This window comes from Pezoporus occidentalis, unplaced genomic scaffold, assembly GCF_034315485.1.
Source record: "Pezoporus occidentalis ecotype Australia unplaced genomic scaffold, CSIRO_AGI_Poc_V1 ctg26, whole genome shotgun sequence".
Classification (NCBI taxonomy): domain Eukaryota; kingdom Metazoa; phylum Chordata; class Aves; order Psittaciformes; family Psittacidae; genus Pezoporus; species Pezoporus occidentalis.
This window is the reverse complement of record NW_026914502.1, coordinates 927,485-946,587: the sequence shown is the minus strand read 5'-3', so window position 1 is coordinate 946,587 and position 19,103 is coordinate 927,485. Positions and strand designations below refer to the sequence as shown.

Genomic DNA, 19,103 nt, shown 5'->3' with positions numbered 1-19,103 from the left:
TCTTCCCTCTCAGTGGCACATATCCCCACCTTGCCCCCCCTTACCATGTGCTTCTCTAAACCCGAGAGTCTGCTTTACACAAGAGCAAAAGTCTGGGATCCAAAAGACAGTTATTCATGAAATGAATGCTGCTATCCTTGACTCACCATGGCCACAACTGCATAATTACAAGGGAAAAACCAGTGCTGGAAGCGGCATGAATATAAAGTGTTTGACTCTAATCTGTTATGCAACAAAGTTTATCCATAACAAGACAGACACTTAGAAACAGGGCATGACTGGAAAGTCCGCCTGACAAATGTTTTTTTACACTGATTAATACTGAGCAGAGCCCAGTATCACTAGAGTCTAGGTAATTGAGACACCTGAGATACTGTCCAACTGTCCAGCTCCAAGAGTTCTCTTGTATTACTTATGTTACTTTCAGTAGCTTGCTTGCTACAGCTGCAAACCAGATCTGATAACTACTGCCAGCTCAGCTAAGTTCTCCAGTTCCAGACAGCACCCAAAGTGGTAGGGGCTAATTCACTCTTCCTCTCAAACTAGGTTACAGTGGCTGGCTGCTTCCAGGATGTCAACTAGGTAATACACACTTATGTACTGGAGACTGCACTAGCCCAGAGCCAAACCCCACCTCCAAACAGTAACACATTTCTTAGATCCTGACTGAATAAGTGTATCTATCAAACAATCTTGTGTAGACACAGTTTTAAGCATGCTTTTCTCATTTCTGCATGATAAATGCTTAAACTGCAAGGAACAAACAACAGGTCTGCTTCATGATATTTTTCTACTTGCTTCAGAGATGCAAAACACAGTAAGTTTTGACAAAGTCAGTCTCAAAAAGAATCCCAACCCTGGAAGACCTCCATTTATTTCAGTTGGAGTATGCCTTTTTTTTCCCCTCATCTGCATTATATTTGACTTATAAAATAAAAAAGCCCAACACATTTATTGAGAAAGAAACTAATTAGGATCACTGAACTAAATTACAAAACTAAGAATAGAACAGACATCACTATCATCAAGTAACATCAGTCATGAAATTCATGTGTTGAAGCTTTGGACATCTATTAATAAAGAGTTTCAGTGATTCATTTGGAGATGCATTTGAGCAGAGTAAGAAATTGAAGTTACAGCTAATGAAAATACTCAGAAAGGATAACTCCATACTCTAAACCCAAAGTTCATACTTGAGGCCTCTTTACTACTGAAGGGTGTGCCTGCCTCCCACTGTTGCCTAATTAGCAGCACAATGATACTGCCTGTCTCTGGAGGAAGAACTATCTTAATTACATTGTGTGTTACTAGACCAGGATTAAAAGAGCTGGTCTAGAAAGCAAAGTGTTTAATACAGAATGCACATGGTTTCTGGCATAGGAACTACTCTGCAGTGCTGCGCAGACTTCTTTTTCCTTCACATCAGGTAGTCCTTAATTGCAAGTGCACATATTATGTGTACCACAGAAATCTGCAAGAGCCTCATCCTCAATAGATGAAGCAGTCTAATGCATGAAAGTGATGGGGAAACGAGGACAGCAAAGGATCTCTCGGCAACTAATAGCAACAAATGCTTTCTGGTCATCACACTTCTTCCCTGTGAACATCTGCCATACACAGCAGGAGTCATTTGGGGTCATGGGGCTCCACAGTTGACAGAAATAAAGAGAAAACACCAGGGAAATTTGGTACCCAACTTTAAAGCAAAACCAAAATATAAAAAAAACCCTCTAGCTTTAAAGTGATGGGATAGGTTTCTGCAGGCTTGAAACACCTATGCTATTTCCAATGATAATGACTGCTGTCCCAGAGGTTTTCTTCTCCATTTCTGCTGGTTGTCATTTTGGAGAAATGGCTTGTAAAAAGAAGGCTGTAATTTACTCTGGCTTTTCCAGGTGAAACCAAGGAGCAATTGCTCCAAGGTTTTATACGATTTGACTAAGGTCAAAACTGATCTCCTACTCCATGGCCTAACAAACCTCCCCTGGGAAGGAGAACCAACTGACCAGCTAGGCAGACGTACCCACTTCAAGCCTGTGGCCTTTGTTTCAAGGCGATGGAGCAGATGTGCTAGCTGGAGAAATCCAGTCCCTTACTGATTTTCTCTGTATTCAACTGCATTATAGAGTTGTTACACAATGTACAGCAAGACCCTATTAGATGCTGGACTGTATACTTAGACTGTATCATCCCCAAAAGAAGGACTTATAAATTGAACTATTACCTGAAGTATGCAGAAAGGTAACACAGTATGTCCAGTCAAGTGTATCTCCTGTTCCTCTACATTCTGCTACAACCTGCTGCCTTCTACAGTCCTTCATTTTACAAGACTTTTGAAACCCTCTTCTCCCCTTCTCTAATTGCCTCCTCCAACTATGACCTTTCCTCGCCAACTGCCCATTTAGTTTATTCAAAGGAGAATTACAATTTCCACTTGGTCAGTAATAAATTAAGGAAGCTGCTTTAGGACTTAGGCCAGATGGAAGCCATTATTTATAGATTCTCTATGTAAAAGTCTACCAATATTCAAATGATACATTTTAAATGTAAAAATCAGCATTTTACAGCTATATACAAGCTACTGCATTAGTGCAAGGTAATCTGCCTGCATTAGATGTTTGGTGCTGTCTCTGCAAAAATGAAAAACATTTTAGTATACTAAAAGCTGCACTGTGTATTTATTGCGTATTTCAGGGGGTCCAAACAGTCACTGATCAACCACTCTAACCTCTGTTCAACCTCTGACAGGCGTGTTTCACTAAGCTTTTGTGGCTGCCACTTTCATGTTGTCAACGCAGTCCTGATATTCAGCATTCTAATGTGAGAAAGAAACATCAGGTAAACCTGAAGGAGCAATTACACAGTGTACTCAGACCTTCTTGCTGCAGATCAGCTTTGACGAAAGCATCTCAACAGGCAAGCAGCAATGTCTCTGATTCTGCTTCCCACGCCCGAGTTAGACTTCATAAAATAGTAGGTGCTTTCTACTAACTTACAGTGAACATCAAAGACAGCTGGTTCAGACTGTATTGTTTTCTGGCCGGATGGTCCATAATATGTCACAATGCAAGTGAACTTGGCGTTCGCATCTTCCTTTGTCGGCTTGTACTGAAGAGACGATGTCATGGTGAAGAGTTCAGTTGACTTGTCCACAATCTTTTGCAAATTTATGACCACAACTGAAAAGGAAATACTGTTTCAGTGTCACACAGGCAAATCTGCAGCCTTTTTTTCCCACATGTTGGTGCTCACTCTGGATTTGTTATCAGGATACAGACATGCAAGCAACACAACAAATTACCCAAGAGACTGTACAGTTTTCCTCTAGTATTGCCACTGATGTACACTGGGAACATTTAATCAACAACCGAGTCCTAACGTGCTGTATATCTTAGAGCAAATCAAACAAGAAAACTAATTGTAAACTGGTGGGGGTTTTAATACAAATCTCAGCTCAATTTTTAAGCAGAAAGAAAGCCTCAAATATCCTGGCAAAACCAGTTTTTAGGATCGTGTTTACAACTGAGTTTTGTTAAGTATTGTCTGTTTTACGGAAGGTAAAATACTGTGGTCTGATTAGCCCATCAAAATCAAATTTGAAAGAGTGAAAAAAACAAGCATTCTTTGTAAATATCCTGGAAAATGAATACCTGCATAAGGACATGACTATCTACATGTTCCAAACACAATACTGGACAGGTATGAAACTGAGACAGTTAACACCTAATAAGAAGCTGGAAATTAGATTCAGGTTTCTACTAGCTACATAGGCTCAAGAGTAGCTTTGCAATAGTATTAACAAAGGTGACCCTCATTCCCCATGATGTAGGTTTAAAGCCGGAACTGAAAGAAAGAGATTATATGGCACAGCTTGGGTGCTTTGAATGGCCTAGAAGTTTCCTTCCAGTTTCATATTTCCAGGAGTAGTTTTCCTTAAAGGAATAATACATTAAACTGAAGTAGAGCAACTCTTACAAACACAATTCTTCATGCATACACCTGCCTGTGGATTTAGGGACCTTGGCTATTATTGAAACGTACCTTCTTCCATGGGCTGCAAAACTCTCCCATTTTTGTACCACGTAACGTTGCCTTCAGGATAACTATCTCTTGCAACGCACTCCCCAAGCTGCAAGAACAGACAGGAATTTAGTTGCTGTTTCTCTCTGCTGTGTTTTAAAATAATTCAATTTTTGCTTATGGTGCTTTGGGTAAAAATTTCTCGGAAGTTCAAATGCTTAATCCCAACCATTTTTCTTAAATAGGACAAAACCCATCAATGAGGCTTCGGTACAATGTGGAAGAGGGTTTGTTGGGGGGGTCTAAGATAAGGATGGGCCAGTACAGTACAGTACAGTGGCGAGGGAACTGGCTATAGACCACGATCTCTCACAGACACACATGCACCCTTCTCTGAGCCTCATTCCAACACCTTTCTCCACGTTGACTTCAGGCAGCTGTCAGGCACATAGCTTTGAGGGAGAATGCTGCTCTTACCATTTGTAGCTTCTCTGTTTCTAGGTAGTCTGCTTGGTGCAAGATTTCTGGTTGAGAGGGTTGTTCTAAAACATAAACAGGATAAAGGTACTAGTGAAGGGAGCACAAACAGCTGTTTGAAAAACAGAAAAGTTACTAAGAAAACCCTCATGGATTTTGAGACTAAATAGAACAACAAGCCGGTCTGGTATGGTCTTACCTACACTTTGCCATTACAAGGAGAAAAAGTGAGCTACTTCTATTTCAGTATTAGCAAATAGATTGAAAAGGAGAAAGCCATCACTTTAAAACCTGTCATAATGAATTCCACGCATTCTGACAACACATTTTTTAGCCAGGCAGACCAGTGCAGCACCTGGGAGGAGAGAACCTGATCTGATTTATATGACACATGCTGGAGAAGAAACCAGTGGTACAGAAATGATAGCAACAGAAAAGCAGCTTTACTGTGGATACAACTGTAGCCGAGCTGTCACATTATAAAGGAACCAATTCAACCTAATCATTCTTCTAATGTTTATTTTTCCTAACTGTGATTGTTACAGTTAAGAAATTCAGATGATAGAGATAAATGTAATTACTTAAACTGATTCTGAGTTAGTTATGACTTCCTTAAAAAAAAATAAACTTTTCCTTCAGTGCCAGTATATCTTCTTATTTGCTTTTATTATGGTAGATGGACCCCTTAGCCTGCCAAAGTGGAGGATCTATCAATGTTTCCATCATAAAAGAGTACTTTCTAGAGACTATATAACTTGTCTGTTAAAATAGTTTGGCCTGAAGCCCGGAATGCAAATTTTTATCTCCAAAAGAGACAGTTTTCCCCACAATTTTATAGGGAGAGGGGAAGAGTAAGGGGGGGAAAAAATAAATCAAAGTTTATAGAGTCAAAAAAAAACCTCTGCACCCTAGCTATACTGCATTAAAAAGCATTCATAGTATATACTTTTACAGACTGAAACATTCTAAACCATGCCAGCTTACAGAAATCAAGCTCCCCAATAAATAATGTGTGTATGTCACTAATCCCAGCCCAAAGTGAACTTACTACCTTGCCAAAATCTCTACACACTGATGAGCTTACTGATGTGCTTACAGAGATTGCAAGCCAACACGTTTCAACAGTAATCCATTTGCTTTGTATGCATGTGCATGTATGTGTGTGTATTTGTGTCCATACAAACGCACGTATACTGTTCGCTTGGGAAGACTACATCAGGATGGAACAAGAACAGCTTAAAAAGGAAATGAAAGGCAATAAAAGAACCTATTCATTTGACAGTTTGAAAAAACCCAAACAACCAAAAAGAAGTCAAAGCTATACACCAAAACCATCACAATTTCTCCAAAGGGCTAGTAAAGATTATTCTTTTAAGATATGTGCATACTTATTTCTCTTTTGTTACTTTTAATGGAAAAAGGTTAACCTATTCTCTGTAAGAACCTGTCAAGGACAAAACAGTTTAATGTTAATTCAAACAAGTGTGGTTTCACAAGACCATTAACAGGCTTTCTGGTCCAGATTTTTGGGTTCCATAAACATGCACAGTTCACTGCCTGTTACAAGTCACCAGCTGGTTGAGCTAAAACACCCTTCTATGCCTCAGCTTTCCTTCCTTTCATCTCTTATCTCCCCCAGGTCTGCTTGGAGAATATCACTTTTTGGTCCTTTGGGCTCCCCACCCTGCAATGCTCCTACTGAAAGGAAGGGAAGACTCCTGCTCTGTAGCCCCTGTGTGGCTCTCCCTGCTGTGAGGGACCTGGTCACTGAGCAGACAGATGCACCAGTCGAGAAGCAGCCACATTCTCCCTCAGAGGAGCCTCTGAAAGCAAACATCCACTGCCAGATACCCACAGCCACAGCAAGGGCACCAAGGCAGTTCCCTACAGAAGACTTACTTGGCATTTACTAGCTCAGGGTCTGAAGCAAGAAGGAATCGTAAACTTGGCAGCAGCAGAGCCCGCTTTGGTGGGTTTGCAGCTTCAGCCCACTGCTTATCTCTCAGCTTAAGAGCTTGTCAGAGCATTCTGCAACTCTGTATAGACCCTATAATAGGGGGGGAAAAGCTTACTGCCTGCAAAAGCCAAGCATCGTTATGGTGGGACAGCAGCTCATGGCTGCTGGGCTGCTCAGCTTTGGAAACTGGCCATTTAATTCCATGAAAGAGATGCTGACAGGATCCATCTGGAAAGCTGGTAGAGCCTGTTTGAGCAGTCTGGTAAAGGAGACTAGCAGGTGGTACCTGTGCAATGAACCATTTCAACTCCTTAGTTCTGAGTTAATCAGGTAGCACACCCGAGGACATGACAAGCTTCAGTAAAACCCAGCATCAGGCACGACTTCTAGGATACAGCTGAGTTTCAGGTGCACAAGAGTTTGGTTTATTTGGGTTCACACTGCTGCAGTTTAGCTCTGTATCTGTGGTTCAACGAGTTAGGAACTCTGCTGGTTAAATAAATGAAGCCTGTGGGCTATTCTTAACTCTTTTGTAATTAGAACAAGCAAGCCAGGAAGCAAGCGAGAAAAAAAATGAAAAAACAGAAACCAGACATAAGGAAGGGAAACGCAAAGAAATGTTAAAATAACCCTAAATAAAGTTGTGAGCTCAAAATTAAGAGCTGCGAAGGTTATTGTTCCTTGTAGTGCTAAGTCTGCCACAGTACATGTGGCATCCCCTAGTTTAACCTTCCCTCACAAACAGAAGATTTCTCTATTAGTACTAATGCACACAATAAAACACACAAGCTGTGCTCTGTGGCTGAGTTAGCACTGTGTTAATATTTAGTGCAGTACACAGTAATTCAAGCAGTTAGCATTTCATTTTATTATATACCACCGTCTTATCTACCTATTTACTGCTGCGTGGTAAGTAAACATGATAATTCTTCATCATTTCCTTTGAAGCAGTGTGGTTACCATGTGTGCTCCCAGCACACTCCTCCCTATTGTCATTAATTCAATTGTTCCTGCACTCAAATTGAAAGTGAAACAGAGGAACAGAATTACTGTCGACTCCTAACCCAGCTTCAAACTCACTGATGCCACCAACAGACTTCCCTGACGACCCCCTGACACCTTCTGCAGACAGAAGCACAAGGCTGTCCTTCCAAAGCATGACTTGGCATTTTTCAAGCAGAAGCGTGATCTCTTTGAAACTGTCCATCCCTGCAGGCAACATGCTCCCACAACAGACTTACTTCGTGTAAATCTGCATCTGGAGAGCAACAAAGGCCAAAAAACCCTACCTATAAAAACATGAAGCTGAGAAGAGATCCACTGCAGTCACAGGGCAGCATTTACAGATGCTAACCTTTGCCCCAACAGACTTGTGCCCCTAAAAAGGGGGCTGAGTCAGGATTACATTTCTGCTCTGAATTAGCACGGGGAAAAGGCCAGGTTTGTCCACGCTCCTGTATAACCTGAGCATGACTGTGCCCCAGAGCCCTGGGGTTTGCACTGCAGATTAGCCTTGCAGTTGGGTTATAGCGCTATCACTAAAACTTTGCTGTGCTCTAAGAGGGAAGTGCAAACTGGTATTCCTCCTGGTAGCTCTGCAGAGGACAGAATAAGCATTTGGGGCTGTCAGCTCATTTTCCAGCCTCTCACTCTCTCCCTCACAGTTCATACCATTGCATACAGGCTGCCCAGTGCTGCTTTAAATCTCATTTTACAGACTGCACACAGTTAATGCTTCCCTCCCGCAGAAAAATTCACTTGGAGAACAAATGGAAAATAATCAGTGCTAATTTTACATTTTTCATTTCCAAGGCCAAATGACATCATATAAGTGAGTCATTATCAAAGCCCAAAATTCTCTTTGAGCCAGCACTTATCATGAATAAACTGAAAGTGCAGGCAGTCCTGTTACATAAATGCCGCCAGTAGATTACATTTTTGAAAGCTGCAGAGATTTGCTAGTCTTAGTAATTTACTCAGCCAAGCTCACTTTCTTGGCTTTAATCTTTCCCTTAAACAAAAGTTTCTGCAATTTACGATTCAGATGCTGATGAATGTTAACGGTAGTAACAACTAGATCTACTTACTGAAGACTTTGACTATCGTTGGCTCTTCGAAAACATCATCTTCTGTAACAAGCATACATACAAATCTCTTTTCATCACTGATTCTTGCATTCTTGATGGATAATGTATAGTTTTCTGAGAGACTCAACCTGTCTTTGTACTCTGGTACATCATCATACTGCACATTTTTTTTTGTTGATGATCTGAAGGCAATAAATACTGGAGATCCATTTGGCATTTCCTATAAGAAAAAGATAAATACCTCTAGCTTGCACAAACTCTCATTTAGAAGTACCTGAACATCTGCAATTGGTACAAACGCATCATTTGATAAAAAAAATCTGATAACTACATCAGACGGCTTTTTTCCTGATTAATTTCTGCTACACAAACAGGAAATTCAACGTAAGATGAGAGCTAGTTTAAGACTGCTGTGGTACACATAGAGAATATCATCAGTAGAGATAACTTCAATCCCTTGGCTCAATCTTGGCATAGCACAGGGCTTTCTCTGATGAAGGCTGGTGGTTCTGGCACCAGCTGCCTCTATCTGAAAAAAGTACTTGAAAGAGAAGCATTCGTGAGCTTGACCTTAGAAGCTTCGGTTTCCTTTTCTTTTCCATGATTGTTTTACATATTCATGTTGTTTGTCTGGGATATTCAGACTTCATTCCAAATGCAGGATTTAATCAGGCAAAACTGCCTGTTTTATTCTAAATTAGTTTTTAACTATCTTTTTGTTTTGAAAGGACCCAGGAGCTCGTGGCACGGGACCATACATACAATCAAATACTGTTACTTACGCATGCCCTGATAATCTGCAAAATAGCATTTTCTAGACATCCTCCTTATATTAATCAGTATGCTGTTACCATCCTAAGAAGGAATACAAAGTTGACAGCCTTGCATAAGACTCCCATACAAAAAAAAAGCATTTTTGAGAGACAAAGTTGCAGGTGGAGTTCTGCAGGATTTGATTCCCCCCTCCTTACACACACACACAGAGCAGGGACAGGCTCTGTTTGCCTTTATTTAAAGCGAGGTGAAAGGCTGACTCCATCTTTACGTTCAGTATTGTGCTGGGGGCTGAAGGAGGTTTTCATTCTCTTTTATCCCTTGCACCTTGCAGCACTGATGCAAGTTGTGTTCCTAGCACAATACCTCAGCTTGACTGCAGAGTGCACAAAAGCAGGAAGATGCTGTTACAAGAGATGGGTGCTGTCAGAGATGGGCAAGGAGCAAGAGGCAACAGCTCATGGGAAGTTTAAATTCCCTTACAGTCTTTCTCCTTCTCCACTTTCAGATCCCTCTAGTTGTCTGTCACACAGGAAAGAAAGTATTGCCTTGACTTGATACACAGGAAACTGGCTGTCAAGTGCAAAGGAGCTCTTAACTCTAAGCCTACCCAGAACACAGGCAGGCACAGGCAGACATTCAAGGCAGCAAAGCCTGCTCCTGCCAGGATGCAAGTTTCCTCAGTACCCCTGGGCTCCCACCAGGAACATTAATTGCTTCTCCCAAAGCAACAGAGCAGCAAATGTAGTTCCTGCTTCTTCCAGTGAAATATTCACCTAACGAAAAACCCCTAGCATCCCCTCACACACCAAGCACTGTCTGGCTGGGAGCTGCCCTGGGAGAACAGATACCATTTTCACCTGGTTACATGCGCTGTGTCAAGAATTTATACAATAGCAACTAAATGGACTCTCTTGCACGTTAGATTTCATGTCCCTTTCCACTCAGAAGAAGATGTAACACCTGCTGCTTGGTACTTGTCTGAGATGAGCAATCCAAATGCACCAGATAGAGATAACACGTTTCTTTTCCCTCAAAATAGCCTTGCGTCTTCATAGAGATAGACTTGTGTCTTCCTCAAAAAAGCCAGCAGACTGAAACAAACACACTGCGAAATGCAGGTGCTGCATCTTCTGAGCACTCATGTGAAACAGTTTCACTGAACCTATTTGGCATAACATTCCCCACTGACTTCTGCCTTCACTTCCCAAAACATGTTTGTGGAGAAGGAACTCGAGTGGATGAGGGCTGCAAAAGCTGCAAACCTCCAGGTACAAAGGAAGGAGCCAGGAGGGATGATGAGACACCTGTAAAATAGGCTGGTGGATGCCATTTACAAAGAGAGAGCTACATAATTTTAAATCCACTGTTAGAGTAGAAATCACCTGTTATTGCTGGTAAGATTTTAGCATGAGAGAAGGTTCAGATGAATTTCACAGAAGCAAGAAAACCAGTTGTCCTGATGTCAGTCTGAAAAGCATGAGGGGTTTGGTATCCCAGTGGTTTTCAGTATGCATGCTTTCAAGGTTTCCTTTGACTTTGATATGCTTATTCTCCTTTTGGCCTGGGGTACCACTCTCATATAGGAGAATCACATCCGGTGATGCTCTTACTTCAAGCTGACCAAGACAACCGAGAGGACACCGTGTTTTCACCTTTGTCTTCTGTGCAGCAGAAATAGAGTGAAACCACCAGAAACTGAGGTCAGCTCTGCCCTCTTCTTCAGCATCCATTAAATGCAGCATGAAACAGTGTTGAGTGACTGCCAGACCAACCAACCGAGGGATGTCACTTCCCCAGGGACAAAGCACTGTTCTGCTTTAGGCAGCCCGCTTCAGAAGTATTCAAATGTACAACGAGTGAGACACCACTGGGTAACGCGCCAGATCTCTAATACAGGTTGGCAGAAAACTCCCGCATAATTATTTCTCTTGAACAATGAGATTAATTCCTCAAAACTCTAACCTTGGCAGAAACTATGCAGACTGGAATCTTGTAGCCTTACAACCACAGGAATAAATGTCTCTGTATCCGAGGCAGAAATCCTACCAATTGGAATCTTGTAATCCATAGCAGCTTTAATGAATGTAAGGTAAGCTATACTTACATATTTCCATTTTCCAAACATGAGACCATCTGGTACTTCTAGACGACAAGGCATAGTAATAGTATCTCCATATACTGCATTCACTGTGTACAATCCCAGAGCTGGAGGAGAAACAGAAAGAGAGAAACAATTTTAAGTGTTTTCTGGAGTCCCCATATGCTAGGTAACGTTTGGTTCACAGCTATTACAAACGCAGAGCCGCCTCCTTGACAAACGGTTATTTTCCAGCATGCAGGATTTATACCCAAACCTCTAATAAAATAGGATTCCAGTCACTAACTTCATTTATTTAAACATTACAAACTTTTTGGGCCCACATTTCCTGCTGAAGTCAAGTGGGGTACATTTCCAAACAGGACTGCACCCACTCAACCAGATAGACATGTATATTGCCATCAGTATCCACAGCTAATGTCCCAAACTTGAAAGTTCAGGAAAAGGAAAAACCCTAAACCTTTATTTTCTTCATCTCAAAACCCAGCCACTTCTGCCTGGAGAGCCTGTGCTGCAATGCAATATTGTGAGGAGGACAGCAGACAAAGTGATGCTTTGACTGCTGCACTGCATTAAAAATGTAGAAGAAAATAAAAGAAACAGAATGTTATTTAAATGCTGTGTTCCCTTAAACCTGGGGGAAAAAACCCTAGTTTGTACATTTAGATTTCGGAAAAGTGAAATGCTTCCATGAATTATTTATTATTTAAGAACAGCTTTCTTGGAAACCTCAGCAAAATATTATTGTGCTAATGCATACAAATTTACAGAATAAAACTGACCCACTTATTCTCATTGTGCAAAACATGAGAATTGAACAAAAAAACAGACCCCAAAGTGACGAAATGTTAAAACACAAGGACGTTTAAAGGGAAAGCTGTTACAACTTGGTGCATTTGCTATAATGCAACTTTGCTTTGTTCCTGTTTTCCATATTTGCCCCTGCTCTCTGTGATGCTCACTGTTCCTTGCACTGGAGGCAGGTTTTGCCTCTGGTGCTTGCCTGGTGTCACTGAGTGAGCGTATTGCTGCCGGCTCTCACCCAGATGTCTGCAGCTTTTGTCAGGGTCTGCTGCCCAGAGGCTCAGGATCTCCCCCACTTTGCTCTCCCCTCATTTGCAACTGGAGCTGCAAAATGAAGGGCTTGCTGCCAAAGAAACCTTATTTAAGGGAGAGCAGTAGGATGCTGGTGATGTAGCCAGAGCCGCAGAGACACCCATTCCTTCTAGAAACATTGATTTTCCAGGAGATTCAGCCCTTCTTGCTAGAGCTGCAAACATCAAACCTGTTCCCATGCACCCCCAAAAACCTGAGCCTCGGATCCCTTAACTTTTCCCAAATGCCCAGGCAGCTAGCTACTGGCATGACCTAACAATTATACTGACTGCAGATGTGCTCTCTACAGGGAGAGTTTTCCCAAGGGATTATTTTTCTTTCAACAAAATCATGTCTTCTCAAAAAGCCAAACACTGAATCCTTTGCCCACAATTCCAGTGAGAAAGACTCCACAGCATTTTCCTCAGGTGAGGATTTCAAAGCTTACTGTTAGCATGAGCTCGTACGTGCCATTTGTATCATAGTAATAAATGAGGCTGTGACTTGGGTCGTGTGGTAATGCACAGAGAAACAGTGCTCCGAAATCTTTCCTTAGAGATGCTTACAGCCTGGATGGCATCCCACAGTAAGGCAGAGAAGCAGGCGAACAGGCTGGAGCTGGAGGGACCAAAGGAACGCAAAAGCTAACAGGCACCGCTACCCGCATGTATCTTAAGCTTTCTTTCCTTCACACTGCTCCTTTCCAACTAAACAACTGCTAATCCTCTTCCAATTCTGTTCTCTCATTAGTCACAAACATGTCATTCTCACTACAAGGACTGCATGCTCCCATTTGCTGTGCCGTTTACAAAGACCAGCAGTCTTCTAAGTGACAAGAGCAGCCAGCCCACTAGATGGTGCTGAGTAAGAGCAATCGTTAAAAGGGAAAGGTTTTCATAAGAAACCAGCTAAGCTCGATTTTATGGAAATAGGACCAATGGTTTACAAAATCCAGCTATACATGGAAGTAAAATCTGAAGCTGGAACAAATTCTTCCCTTGGCCCTCTCTTGCACTCACCCTCATTCTGATCTCCAGGAAGGGAACAACGCAGCTTTGGCTTTGCAAGTTGAATCCTAATTTTCACTTCTGCTGGAGTTAGGAAAAAAACAGTCCTTTTGGTTCCTCTCTCCCCTGGATGTGAGAGTACATGAGACTTGCAAACACACACTCCACTAGTAAGCTGCTTAGATCCCATTCACATTCCAGTCAAGTGTCATTTAGTAATTTGAATCCTGTAATGGTATTTTGCATCACATGGAAAACCTGAAACTGCTCCTCCTGCTAGGACATGCTCCCTGTCACTAGGGAAAAACAAAACGCCCCTGTGGGATCTGTGAGGATGTTCTCCCCCAGACACCCGTTTAACCCCTGCAAGTTGCTAAGGTAGCGATATCCCTCGCTGAAGAACTGACAAACAGCTTCATGGGTGCGAATGAAACTGTTTCAGGCAACCATTTACGTTTAGCATTCAGAGCAGGTAACCAGTGAACGGCCTGATAAAGGCAAGACTGGCCCCTGATTTTAGAAAAACTCTTCCATCTGGAAGGCATTCCTTAGGGTGGACAAACCATCCCAAAATCATGTCTTGCCATAAATTCTGCCAGTTTTCTAGGAATGCGTTAACACAGAACCAAACCCACACAAGTTTTACTTGAAATGCACAGAAATGATCCTTAGAAGAATACAAGAGGTCCTGCTATAAAGTTTTCTCCTCCCACTTCTGTAGCAACAAATATAGGACATTTAAGGAGCGCAAACTAGCTGAGTAACTGCAAAGTTTCACTGCAGGAACCACAGTAATCTTCACAAAGCAACAATGCAAACCCTACATTTAAGAATCAAACACCTCAGCGAATCTAGAAACTCTTCTCTGTTGCTATTAGATATACTTGTAAAATGGTGGGATGAAGAAGAGAACTCAATGATTGCTTAATGATACAACAGAGCTTATCATCAGCCATCATTTTTTGAGAGCCCTTTACATAATTTCCAGCTCATTCTAAGGAAAATAAATAAATAGATAGATAGATAAAGGAAGATCTACAGATATAGAACAAATTGCTCCATGCCCTAACACAACACAGGGTCAATGTCAAGGCCCTCCCACCCCATTAACTGCAGGAGGGCACGTAGACAACTGTAGGGAATAACACTACAAGAAGTTACTAGACATCATACCCTGCCCTTCTGTAGTTCTGATGCACCTTTAAGAGCCCAGCCAGCTCCCCTGCATCATTTTCAGATGTTACCTTCCACAACTGAGCTGACACTGACAACACTCACTCAGAGGCAGCATCTTGTCCCATATGCTTGGAGAAGCTCTACTTGAACTAGCTATGAATTCGTAGCCTATATACCTATGTGAATTCACACCTATATAGCAGGTTAATCCAGCTCACCTTCCTTCCATGTCTTTAAATATATGTTTGAGCAGGCTGAGGTTTAACTTATTTCCCCTTCTCTGGTCCAGTGCTAAAGAAATTGTGATCTAGATTAAACCTTTCCACACAGGTCCAGACACAGGAAGAAAGCAGCAGCATCAGGAGGTACGGCGACTCAGAGAAAGATCCCAGCAGGGCACTGTTAAATTGAGATGACATTTGCAGTTGATGCTTTTAATTACAGTATTTTCCACATCCCCACTGCACTGCTAACTGCATCCTTCTTTGTCCCACCTCCCTGCATGTGATTCACAAGGGAAGAACAAAACAGTACCCACATATTTGGGTGACAAAACAGAAAGAACCTGACTACTTGAACTGAGGGTTAACGGCAGAGGAAGTTATTTTAGATCCTCACCAGGAGTACATGATGCGGGTTGTAATTAAGACTAATTATTATTTTCAAATCAAAGGGATCATATAAGAGGAACGGGTAGAAGGTATCTAAAGATCAGGAAGCTGATGTTTCTCGGAGGAAATAACAGAAGCTGTAGGAAGCGTGCGGAAAGCAGCCATGATTTCCACCTCTACCTTCCATATGGAATCCTGAGGATTTTTCTTCCTGCAAACACTTTTTTTTTAAGTGCTGAAGAGTAACCTTTCTGAGACAAATGTAAAACAGACCCAGGCTATCCAAACACCCTTCAGGTGCAAGATCCATGGGAGAGCATGAACCTGCATCTGAACTATCACTAGCAAAGATACAGCCCGAAACTCATCTTCACTGGCCTGCTCAGCTGCCTCACAGCACAGCTTACCTTCCAGTCACTAAACCAATGGAAAACTGGGCAGCCAAACCTCCCTCAGTACCCTGGAGTCCACTGATCTAAATGACGTTTTAAATCGACAAAGCTGTCCCGTGTTTTTCTTCCTGCACTTAAGTTTTTACTGCTGATGCTTCTGCCCCAGCAGGTTCAGCAAGGATGCTTCCTCTTGCACTTTCTGGGCTTAAGGAGCGAGGTCTCATTATCAGAGACCAGCAGGACATGCTGGCTGCTATGGCTTTTTGCAGCAATAAGCAGGAGAGAGCAGGGGAGGTCAATTAGCAGCTCCTGGAATGGAAGTGTCCGAAACCAAGAGCTATTATGCCTATTTAGCATCTACTTCAGAAACCCTAGTTAACTACTTTGGCAACTCTACATGAGGATTAGCACTCTGGATCTTTACGTGAGGTTTTGGCCCTTCCATTTTATCTCCAGGTAGACTAGATTAGCTTGTACTTAACCCATAGTGGGAGGTTAAAAAGCTTTGCTTCATAAAATATGTATTCTATTACGATGTTTGCTATCAGTTCCGAAGTAGCAATCAGTGGATTTTTCCCTTCCATTCCTAAGCGGATTTCAGTTATATAGGCATACACACAGGTCCTCCTGTGTACTCAGGAGCCAGCCTAAATTCTTTCCTTCAGGAAACATCACTGCTTCACAAACCCAATAATCACACGTTCTTAAGATCAGGAAGTCACCTTTTACAATCACAGGATCATTTAGGTTGGAAAACACCCTTAAGATCATCAAGCCCAACCATAACCCTGACCCAAGTCCACCGCTAAACCAGGTCCTAAGCACCACATCTACAGGTCTTTTAAATACCTCCAGGGGTGATGACTCAACCAACCACTTCCCTGGGCAAGCCTGTTGCAGTGACTGACAGCTCCTTCCAGGAAGCATTTTTTCTAACATCCAATCTAAACCTTCCCTGGTGCAACTTGAGGCTGTTTCCCAACACCCAACTCACTACAGCCTCAAGTAACTGTAGAGGGGAGTATGGTCTCCCCTTAGCCTCATCTTCTCCAGACTACCCAACACAGTCCCTTCAGCCACTCCTCACAGGGCTTCTTCTCTAGACCATTCATCAGCTTCATTGCTCCTCCTAGGACGCTCATAAACTCTCACAACACTTTCCATGGGTGCACAGAAGAGCAAATGCACCAGACGTCATGGACCTCATGTTTCCCCACCTGAGCCTGACAAAGTCAGCTGAAAAAAGGGGTCAAGTCCTGTATGGATACAATGGGCCTTTAACAGCCCTCTTTGCTGAGCCACAACAGCCTGGAAGCCAAAGGCTGCTCAGACTTGAGTCTGCAGAACTCTGCCACAGAGGCCCAGGTGCCACTGCTTCAGGAACTCTGCCATTGCAATCCAGCTTGCTCTGCTGAGAACAAGCCTCTTCACATGAGCTACAAGAGGCACTCTTATGCACGGCTCGCACAGACATGCCTGTGGTCATTAATCTTCCGACAGCACTGAAAACGCAAGATACACTTCAGGATATCAAAAGACTGGTTAAAGCAAGCAAAAAAACAACAGGCTTGTGTTATCATGCGTATGACGGACCCCATTTCAGTTGGGTGGCTACAATCATTTCCTGTATCATCACACACTGGGCATCAAAGTAGGGAAGTGGGGTAAACACTTCCAAGGAAATTCTAACATTGATTATGCTTGTCACACAAATATGATTAAAAGCAAAAGACTGCGTGTTCGTGGATATGCTACCTGATACAGGCTAGATAAACACTATATTGCTTCTTATCTCTACCTGTTTAAACACTGAAACAAATCCACATACGGGTAATTAGGACTTCAAAGGACTACTAGTTACAAGAGAATCATCGATTCATCAAGGGAAATTAACTTCAGATATATATGTCCAACAGTATTTAATGTAACAAACACTTGTGAATCAGCATAACAGAACTTGCTGAAGGGTTTCTTGTATTTTAATATAGTATTCCTTCAATGAGCTTTAAAACCCGAATATTAGAGCCCAGGCAATTTTAACACCAAAGGAAAAAAATGCCTTTATCATCATCTAAGCACTGACGCAGTGGACTCCAATTACCCTTTGGAATCATGCCTGTTAACTTCAGCTCTTTGAAGATGTGAAGTAACTGAATGGGAATGCACATTCGGGGTCGTTTTCATTTTTTGGGGGTGGGGGAAAGACCCAACCCAAAACACGGGCTGCGATTCTGGAGGATGCCGAGTTTCTTTTGACAAGCTGGTCAAAGAAACGCCTACTTAACTCCAAAGACACAAGCAGTCAAGCCCACACAAACAGAAGTATTTCTGTGCTTAACACTGATTTTGGCAAGTAGTCAGGCAGATTAGGAAGATGGAGCTTGGCACCCAGCAACATCAAGGCATCAGGCAGTACACATCAGGAAACATGCAAGGTATTTAAAGCTAAGAAGATAATAAAACCACCAGAGAGCAGGCATTAAATGCCATCAGAAGTCAGCTATCATTACTCTGTGAGAAGCATTATGCTTGTTTAAAATACAGTTTTTCCTTAGGAATGAGGAAAAAATCCTGAAGGAAACATGTCAGCACTTCAGAAACCCTTCCTGCTATGAGCACTTAATAACTACTATGCTCCTGCTCCTAATTCCATCAAATGTTTTCCTTATCAGTACAAAGAAATGAGCTATAATTAGAAGCTAGCTGAGATAACTTGTCCCATCTGACCAAGGCTGCAGGGGTCTATCAGCTCATCAATAAAAAACATGCCTCAGCCCCCTCCTTAAGAGGGCCGAGGTCAATGCATGCTTCTCACTGGTGTTTTGCTCTATAGCTCAGCCAGTTGTGCACCACATGGGATGCAGAGTTCTCCTACACATGCATACAGCTTGGCTTTTCACATGATCCTAAATGCCAGCTCAAGGCTGAGGCCTTCATGACTTTAGGTCAAAAATCCCATGGAGCACTTTAACCACAGTTTTTAAAGCCCTACGACATGACCAAGTAAAACTCTAGGTTTTACCCCTAACTGATCACTAACAGACGACTGCTGTTTATTTCACTAAGGGCTATTTCTGCTCCAAGATTTCATCCAGCTGTTCCAGTATCTCAGTGGTTATTTTCCCACACTACCATACAGCTTTCGCATCTGTACGCTCCCCTCCTGGAAAAGCTTTGCTTGAGGTTGATTTGGACCGATTTTAGCACAATCTTTTGAAAAGACTGAGGGAAAATTCAATCTGCCAGGCAGAAGTCTTGGTTCTGTCCTTCCAGGAGCAGATGGTACAGTGCATAGTTTACAGGGGATATCATTACTGTAAGCTTTACCCTAAGGATGTTCACATCGAGTATTTCTCTGCACATTTTCTATCATCAGTGCTACTAAAGGAGTACACTGGGGAACATA

At 42.3% G+C, this 19,103-nt stretch overlaps 1 protein-coding gene across 2 annotated transcripts in view; it reads right to left on the bottom strand.

Annotated features, from left to right (window-relative positions):
* Positions 1-19,103, bottom strand: part of ALCAM (activated leukocyte cell adhesion molecule) — a 121,697-nt gene that overhangs the window by 29,374 nt on the left and 73,220 nt on the right. For both annotated transcript variants that reach the window (XM_062623892.1, XM_062623893.1), the window contains exons 2-6: positions 11,423-11,523; positions 8,542-8,761; positions 4,498-4,562; positions 4,042-4,129; positions 2,997-3,179 (exon numbers count right to left, since the gene is read on the bottom strand). In XM_062623892.1, coding sequence (XP_062479876.1) covers positions 2,997-3,179; positions 4,042-4,129; positions 4,498-4,562; positions 8,542-8,761; positions 11,423-11,523 — 657 coding nt within the window. The remainder of the gene's footprint in view (positions 1-2,996; positions 3,180-4,041; positions 4,130-4,497; positions 4,563-8,541; positions 8,762-11,422; positions 11,524-19,103) is intronic.